General features: G+C 38.2%; 1 protein-coding gene across 1 annotated transcript; it reads left to right on the top strand.

Moving 5' to 3' along the window:
* The first annotated feature begins 554 nt into the window (after nucleotides 1–554).
* On the top strand, nucleotides 555–7,997 carry LOC106082270 (lysyl oxidase homolog 3B). Its single transcript, XM_013244662.2, has 4 exons — nucleotides 555–933; nucleotides 6,141–7,080; nucleotides 7,145–7,302; nucleotides 7,372–7,997. The coding sequence occupies exons 1-4, from the start codon at nucleotides 735–737 to the stop codon at nucleotides 7,587–7,589; spliced, it is 1,515 nt and encodes a 504-aa protein (XP_013100116.2). The 5' UTR covers nucleotides 555–734; the 3' UTR covers nucleotides 7,590–7,997.
* The last annotated feature ends 1,604 nt before the right edge of the window (nucleotides 7,998–9,601 follow it).

Below are 9,601 nucleotides of genomic sequence, written 5' to 3'. Positions count from 1 at the left end.
GCTATGGAGGCATCATAACAACCACCACCACCACCGCAATTTGGCAGACCAGCCACAACAATAACGAAAAACGCTTAAAAACTGTTCCGCTATTTGAAGGCATTGAGTATTTAGCCAAGTGCTGTGTTTTTTTTTTTTTCATTTGACTTTTGGTACTGTTTTTTTTTTTTAAATCCAATTTCAATTTTGCTTTTGGTTTGTTCCATTTGTGTGTTTTGTCGTTCAAATTCCACGAGAACAAACAACAACTTGGAAGCGCCATCTCCCATGTGTTTGTTGCATGTTTCGCGCTTGGACGGCAGCTAGAAGAGATGGACGGCGCACACAAACAGGCAGACAAACAGATAGCAAGCACTCTAACAAATCATATCAGAATCGTTCTGCCCGCTTTGATGCTGCCATTATTGTTGGCATCAAACGCTTTTTGTCTCACTGGCTGAAAGCGACACCAACCCCAATGGGGCAGCCGAACAGACGGACAAATCGACTCATGGCGAATCTATTGCAAAAGTCATTTGCAGTTGGAAGCTCAGCTTTATTAGTTTCAAATTTGAAATAATGAAAATAGTTTCGTTTTGTTTCTCTTCCCAAATACATGAAAATCTTCTCAATCACTTCTTGCCGCATTAACGCTAATCATTCGGGCGGATCGTGCTACTACGGCGACAACGATCCTTTTTTCTTAAGAATTCTAGAACATCTTAGAACCAATTTTAAGATCTTTGTGCCTAACTATGAATTCCTTTAAGCTACTCCTCCATCTTGTGTTCATTTGTCTGTGTTTAGTGAAATTGAATTTTGGCCAATCTTTGGTCCACCACTCTTTGGATGACGCCCGCTCAGAGCGCCAGCGTTTGGTGCAGAAATATATAAAGACCCTGAATAAGGAGGAAGGAGCCATACGTCTAGTTGGTGGAGATGCAGAATATGAAGGTATAAAGCCGAGGTTTTAAATAAGTGTTTAAATCGTCGATACGTGTCAACTGTGACTGATATTAAAAACAAATGCTTAAAAAAAAGAATTTATATATAAAAAGTAATGATTACTTATAACGCTAAACGAAATTTGGTATTGAACTTTAAACATGAGTGAAAAATACTTTTTGAAGCAAAATTATTAATCGAATAGCAAAACTTTTATAATTTCTTATTTTTGTCAAATAATAATGGCAAATCTTAAGCTGAAAGATACAAGGATTAAAAAAATTTAAAAATATTGAAAAAAACCATAATTCAGTCACTAAACCTTTGAAGGAAAAAAGGATTTGCATTTGCTACCAAGTCTGCATGAATTGATATGCCGCTTGGTTCTCTCTTGTAGTGCTGAACCTCACGCTCTAGATCATGTAGATCTACTTTAAGGCTTCTGGGCGGTGGATATCTATCCACAAGATGATGATTTGGATGGTCTCAGCCATAACAGTCCAAAAGGTATTGCTTAGACAGCATGTAGTTATGTCTTCGCACTAGTAGGATCTTTGTCTCCTGATGGAGACAGCCCTTCTCAGTTCGAAGGGGGGCATTCTGCCAGACCTGAATATTATTCCACTGCGTGTCACAAAGTTGACGAGACCAAACTGGGGCTGCATAACTTAACACAGACCAGCCAATTGCTTTGTACGTGGTCAACAAGGTTTCTTTGTCTGCACCTCAAGTGCTGCCGGTTAGTGGCTTGAGGACCTTGTTTCTTATTCTGACCTTATCGCAAATTGCAGTGGCATGATAGGAGAATTTGTAAGAGCAGTCAAATGTGACGCCAAGTATTATGGGACACTTGATGGTCGGAATCATTTCTCCGTCGACCATCACAGTCAGCTCAGAATTCACCTAACGCGTATTTGTAGTGAACAATGTGGATGAAGATTTGGTGGCAGATATCTTCAGAGTTCTTGCAGCGAAATATGAGGCAAGTTCGTTGATGTAGGCGTTCAACATATCGCTGATGAACAAAGAAAAAGCTCCTTAACCTCATGGTGGTGGTCACAGCAGGTTTTTTAGCCACATTGTCCAGAGGCATTAGGTGTAGCATTAAATTAAATGCATCAGATGGATGGTGTCGTGCTCAGTGCCGCTGTAATGCGCAAACGATCCATTCCTTGGATCCGGTCGTGTTTTGAAATGTAGGAGGACTTTTGATACGCCGTCCACCGTCCACCAACACCATATAGCATAATAGTTCTGACAACTGCATTATACAGCTAGTGCTTGAAAAGCGGTTTAATCATCCAAATTTTGTCAATGGCTTTCTTGTAGGTGTATACAGCCTTTCGTGCCCTTTTTAAATCAAAAATTCTCTCCACCCAAGGTTGATTTGTATTTCATTGAAAAATGAACAAGTTCCTTCTGAGCGCCTAGCAATATTTTGGCCGTCCACTTCGCCATCGCACTTAGAGCTTTTTAAGGGATGGAGTCGGAAAGCTTCCCCTAGCCGCAATAGCTAAATCATAAACATTCGCGACCAAACGACAATATATTGTTGAAAGCTTTATTTCACTATAGTGAAGACAGTACACCTACTCGAGCAGTCCTATTACTGACCCATTTATGTAGATCTACAGATCCCAAGCCTTAATATTTTTTTACATTAGCAATTATGCCTACATTAGCAATTATGCCCATTTTAACATTATTGAAGAAATGCTGCTATTGTATATTCCTCGACAGCGAGTGAGCTTTTATGATGCCTTCTAAGTGCAGTTTCAATGGACGTACCCGTGTTACATGTTCTATTGGGTTGCCCAAAAAGTAATTGCGGATTTTTCATATAGTCGGGGTTGACAAATTTTTTCACAGCTTGTGACTCTGTAATTGCATTCTTTCTTCTGTCAGTTATCAGCTGTTACTTTTAGCATGCTTTAGAAAAAAAGTGTAAAAAAGTATATTGGATTAAAGTTCATTCTAAGTTCTATTAAAAATTTATTTACTTTCTTTTAAAAAATCCGCAATTACTCTTTGGGCAACCCAATAATTTAAGTATCTATCAGCTTCTGTAGAGTCTTTAACATGCCGATTCAAGCAGAGTATATCTCTCTATCGAACGTAATTTGTTCAATTGTTAATACATTTTCAAGATCTGGCAGATTAAAAAGTATCGAATCTTGTGTATTGCCCAAGAGACTCATGACTCAAACACAATTTTCTCAACATTTCCGCGGAATGCATATCAGTGGTAGCCTCTTCCAGACCCACGTTGTATGTTGAAAAGATTTCTGGGACATGTGTAATCAAAAGTAGTCCTATCGTTTCCTCACTTTACATTTTACATACATACGCTGAAATCTGAATATATCCTAGCGTAATAAATGTGAAAACTATAATCTTTCGTAGCTTGTAAGTTTCGGATGTATATATTACGGAGCAGAAGAATTCCATCCAGAATTTGTTCTGAACCTTTTCAGCTCGCTCAGGTAACAGCACCGAATATAAACCATAGTTTATGTATCTATCAGTTTCTCTAGAGTCTTTACCATGCCGATACAAGCAGAGCTTACTTCTCTATCGGACGTAACTTGTAATTCAACTGTTGATAGATTTTGAGAACAATTTTCTCAATATTTCCGCGGAATGCATATCAGTGGCAGCCTCTTCCAGAGCCACGCTGTTCATTGGCAAGATTTCTGGGATATGTATATTCAAGAGTAGCGTTAGTGTCATTTTACACACATTCACTGAAATCTAAATGTACTATACCGTAATAGTACAACCTTTCGTAGCTTGTACATCTCGGATGCAACTTTTATGGAACGGTACAGTTCCAGACAGAATTTGTTCTGAACATCGTCAGCTCACCCTGGTAACAGCATCGAATATAAACTATACGAAAATTCATCTTCAATCCTTAATTTACCTGCTGCACCTGTCCGATATAGATGTTCTTTTAATCAAATTTCAACACAAGATTTTTCATATGCTGTTAAACTATTATAGTGTTCAACAACACTACATTCAAACGGGCGTATTCACAAATCTTAATGTAGATTTTAAATAGGTATATTTGACAGATTTCCTTTATAGATCTGTCAAATAAATCTGTTTTAAGGCTTCATAAAGTTTTGTGAATAATGCCGTAAACATTTATGGAATTTCTTTAATACATTAAAGAAATTCTTGATCAGCCATACTAACCCTGCAATTTATGTTTTAAAAAGTAATGCTAAAAATTTAATGTATTTTCCACTGATGTCGATACAGAAGAGGAGCAAAATGTGGATTTACAATTTTACCTTCTCCCGTCTAGTTATCTCCACTGATGAATTTACCTTCAAATATTTGATAATGCAATATCAAAAATTTTCCAAATTCATTTTCTCCCAAATTACACAAGCCGTGTAATTTGGGAGAAAAAATGTAAAGCCAAAATACATATTTCAGCATAAATTTAGAACTTTGAGTTTAAAAACAACGATCTTGTTAAACAAATACCAAATTCGAGTATTTTGTGTGGGTTATTTTGCATAATTCCCACAGATCTGATGGTCTCTTTGTGTTCCTTTCATCGTCTTAACCCTGGCATTGAAATGTGTAGCTTGTTCACTATCTAGGCATAAGCATTGACATACATTTCTTCAAGAAAAATTGAAAGCAAAAGCGCCATAATTGTAATTGATTAGTTTGCCAATAAATATTTCCCCATAACAAGTTCAATGCAAGACGGATAAAAGAAAACTATTTTTATTTTAAATTAACATGAGTTTCCCTTTTCAATTAAGACTTGAAGAAATATGGATACTTTCCATTTTATATGGACGCAAATTGAAATCAATCAATCAACAATTAATCAACATATAAATCACAATCAATTTCAACAAGTTCATGGTCATTCAATGATGAAATCTAATGACAGTAACGTGTGATAGTTCAAAAGAAAAAAATTAAGAACAAACATGCAGAATAAAAGGTTAAATGAATAGTATATGTTATTTAATTATCAAGGATCCAGAGAGGAAATGATGGAATACCCAGACAAGCTTTGAAATATCAATGACTACAAATAAACTTTAAAATCACTGAAGAAACTTGAAGAGGTTACTCTTTAGCAGAGAAAATGTTTCAATGGTGGACTACTCAATGGGAGGACGGTGGGCGGCTTCATGTCCGTGCTCTACTCTATTCTATTTAACTCTTCTGAACATTATTTTACTCTACTCTACTTTACTCTGCTCTACTTTACTCTACCTTACTCCACTTTACTGAACATTATTTTACTCTACTCTACTGTAATTTACTCTACTCTTCTCTACCCTAACCTACTCTACTCTACTTTACTTTAACTACTCTACTCTACTTTACTTTAACTTTACTTTACTTAACTGTACTGTACTCAACTCTAATCTACTCCACTCTTCACTTCTCTACTCTACTCTACTATACTCTACTCTACTCTACTCTATTCTATTCTACTCTACTCTACTCTACTCTACCCTACTCTACTCTACTCTACTCTACTCTACTCTACTCTACTCTACTCTACTCTACTCTACTCTACTCTACTCTACTCTACTCTACTCTACTCTACTCTACTCTACTCTACTCTACTCTACTCTACTCTACTCTACTCTACTCTACTCTACTCTACTCTACTCTACTCTACTCTACTCTACTCTACTCTACTCTACTCTACTCTACTCTACTCTACTCTACTCTACTCTACTCTACTCTACTCTACTCTACTCTACTCTACTCTACTCTACTCTACTCTACTCTACTCTACTCTACTCTACTCTACTCTACTCTACTCTACTCTACTCTACTCTACTCTACTCTACTCTACTCTACTCTACTCTACTCTACTCTACTCTACTCTACTGAACTCGAGTTGAGTCGAATCACTCCAATCGTCTTACATAGCCTGTTACGGATTTTTTGGGTGATGCGATGACTCCTTTTAACGTTCGAGTCTGAATGGCGTTGAGCTACACCACTTCATAGAAAAGTTTTACATGGAAGAGGTCTTTACATATATCGCCAATATGTGTGAGAGAATAACTATGGATGGAAAATGTTTCTGATGTTCTCACCAGGCTTCGAACCCTATCGTCATAGGCCAATATGCCAATCTATTGGAAGCCAACATTGCAATGTTTTGTTGTTTTTTTAGATTTTTTTTTATTAATTTTATGTACCGTACTTCTGTTTTCCAGGTAACATTGAAGTCCTACACAACAACAAATGGGGTTCGGTGTGCGATGACGAATGGGATAGCGTCGAGGGTCAAATTGTTTGCGAACAACTTGGTTTTGCCGGCCTTAAGAAAGTCACACACAGTGGGTATTTTGGTCCTGCCAAAAGAAGATTTTGGATGGACAACATATTCTGTGAGGGTCATGAGAAGGAATTGACTCACTGCCATTTTGATGGTTGGGGTGTAAATGATTGCGAACCCAGCGAAGCAGCCGGGGTGATATGTATAGCTCCTGCAGGTCTGGAACCAGAGCCGGAGGTAGTACCCGAATACTATGAACCCAAATATCGCATACATTACACCAACAAAATGGATGTGCGCCTAAGGGGTGGCAGAACCCACAAAGAGGGCCGCGTTGAAGTTCGCCTCAACAATGGCAAATGGGGCACTATATGCTCTGATGGCTGGGGTCTGTTGGAGGCCAATGTCGTTTGCCGCCAGCTGGGTCTGGGTTATGCACGAGATGCCCTACAAACTGACTTCTTTGGAGGATCAGACATCTTTCCTAATCTCATAACTGGCACAGAGTGCTATGGCAATGAAACCTCATTGAATGAGTGCTTGCACCATGACCATTTGCGTGGGGTGCTTTCGTGTCACGGACTTCGCAACCATGTCGCCGTGGTGATATGTGATCACTTGGCACCAGATCTGGTGCTCGATTATTATGAAATTGAGCGCACTGCGCACTTGGAAGATCGGCCCATGGCATTGATGCAATGTGCAATGGAGGAGAACTGTGTGGCTAATGAAGCTTACGATATACAACGTGATGATCCCGATTGGCGCTATGTGACGCGGCGACTGCTGAAGTTCACTGCTAGTGCTTTGAATACGGGTAACATTGATTTTCGTCCATTCAAGGAGAAGAGTATGTGGGAGTGGCACATGTGTCACATGTAAGTAAAGAACAATGTAAACAAAAAAACTTAAATTGTTCACAAAATTTGTTTCCCTTTGTAGGCACTACCACAGCATGGAGGTGTTTGCCACCTTCGATATCTATGACAGATCAGGAGTCAAGGTGGCCCAGGGTCATAAGGCCTCCTTTTGTCTGGAGGATAGCCAATGCCTACCGGGCATACCCAAGAAGTACAACTGCGCCAATTTCGGTGATCAAGGTATGAGATTTGATTTGCTTGGTTCCCCCAAATCCAATTGTAATTTTCTTTTGCTTCCGCATCTTCAAGGTATTTCCGTCAATTGTTCCGATGTCTATCTGTATAATTTGGACTGCCAGTGGGTGGATATCACGGAAATGAATACCGGTTCCTACACACTGAAAATTGCCATAAATCCCGAATTTAAAGTAGCCGAAATGAATTTCGATAACAATGCTGCCATTTGCAATCTGCTGTATACCGATACCTATGCTCGGGTCGACAACTGTAGATTAGTTAGACCGTGAAGTAATGCCCCAAAGACACCAAAACAGAAATTGTCATTAAGTTGCCAACAAAACAGCAGTCAAGTGATTGATGCGCCTGTGAACTCTTTCGTAGCCCTGACTGCTGTTTGTGACCTCATTAAGGTGACTTAAACATAGTTTCTGTATGACGTCAAGTGCCTTCAGTGATTACTTCACGCAAATATACGGCTGCGAAAAACAAACAAAAAAAAAAAAAAACAAATTCAAACTGTGCCAAATACTTTAAAACCAAACTGTACTTAATTTAAACAAAACAAAGAAAACTATTAAAAAATAAAAAAAAAAAAAACAAATAAACAATAAATCATAAAAATTCTAATCTTTCTGTGCTTGCCTGTGTGTGTGTGTGTAGGACAGGTCACAGCAAATGCCTTATCTAAAACTCAACTCTCGCGCCTTTGTTTTCGTTTTTTTTTTAGCCAATTTTGTCATTTTTCCTCTCATTTTCATTTCAAATGTTTTCGGGCTCAAACAATTTCCACTACAACAACAACAACAGTAATTGGATGAAAACAAACGTGATAATCACATTTGAACTTGAAAGTATCTGAAGCGTAGCTTCTGCACCAGCCTTAGTTAGCATTGCGTCCCGCTGATCCAAATCGCTATGGCTAAAATGTTGCAGCCACAGCTACAACACAGTCACAGCGGCAACAAAACCCATGGAAATTGTTAATTACTTTTCGACGTGTTCATCATGTCAATAATATGTTAAATACCGAACATAAACATTGTTGTAAAAGCGCACTTTGGTTAACATTAGTAACCGCCAGCAGCGCACAGTGGCATACGGTTGAGTCAAAGAAGGGGGCGAACTTAAAGTCCCCTAGCTTAAGTCCGGGTTTTGTCATTACTGAACAACTTAAACAGAAATTTATAATCCTCTAAGATAAAGTCTTGCCAAACTGTTATGCAAATTAGGCGGACCCTCCCCTTACGCTTATTGTCAGAAACGCCAGATCTCGGGATGGGTGGTGCAATTTAAGCAAAATTTAGTGTGCTCTCTTATAGTAATCTAAAAATAAAAATTTGCTATCCAAATTTTGGATGGGATACCTAAGGGGGTCGTCCCACTCCGAAAAGCTACCAAATATATATTTAGACCAATCAAGATAATATTGGAATCAAATGAAAGATATTTAGGATCCAACTGTCGGACCAAGTGTTAGGGAGACCACCCCAACTCTCAAAACACCCTTAAATGGGACATATTTACCAATCATAGCAATATGGGACTTAAATAGAAGGTTTTTGAGTATAGAATACGAATCTGATATCCAAATGTGAGACCCAGTTTTTGTGGTTTTTTAAAGGGGTGCCCTAGAACCTATCCTACGGTGTTAGAATGGTGGCCAAACGGCTGAACGCATTTTAATAAAATTGGCATCAATCGAAAGATATTCTTCTAGAGATGTGCAGAATATATATGAAAATTAATTTTCCGAAAAGAAAATCCATAAAAATGAAGAATTAATTTTCAATAAAATAAGAAGAAGCAGACACAGTTAACTGTTGCTGGTTTTTTGCCTAAGCATCTGTTATTTGTGTGGATGCAAAGCTATAGGTGGGAGTATTAGTGGTGAGATGGCGAGAGCGGACTGGTATGTGCGAGAGAAAGAGTATGCTGAAATTGGTTACTATTGGGGTGCGTGTTCTTTGGCATGAAGGTCGGTCAGAAGGCTAAGCTGCGGCTGTGGACATCGAACTTTGCATTTTAAGTTGGCAACGGTTAAATACAACTTGAGCAACGCACTTATTTTATCATTAAAGCATTTAAAGAATGAAATAATATGTGAAGAGTTAAACCATGTAAAGAGAAGAGAGTGCAGTATTTTTGTTTGCATTATGCGAAGGGCCCATATGTTTTAAGATAGAAAATCAATACCCTTTTGTATGTTTCTATGTTCGTATAAATTTAGACTTACTTGCAATATTCAGATATTTTAAAATGATCATATGATGAAAATAGTGCACTTTATATTTCAATATCA

The sequence above is a fragment of the Stomoxys calcitrans genome, chromosome 5 (genome assembly GCF_963082655.1).
Source record: "Stomoxys calcitrans chromosome 5, idStoCalc2.1, whole genome shotgun sequence".
NCBI classification, from domain to species: domain Eukaryota; kingdom Metazoa; phylum Arthropoda; class Insecta; order Diptera; family Muscidae; genus Stomoxys; species Stomoxys calcitrans.
The sequence above is the reverse complement of the archived record's forward strand: the minus strand, read 5'-3'. Positions and strand labels throughout refer to the sequence as shown.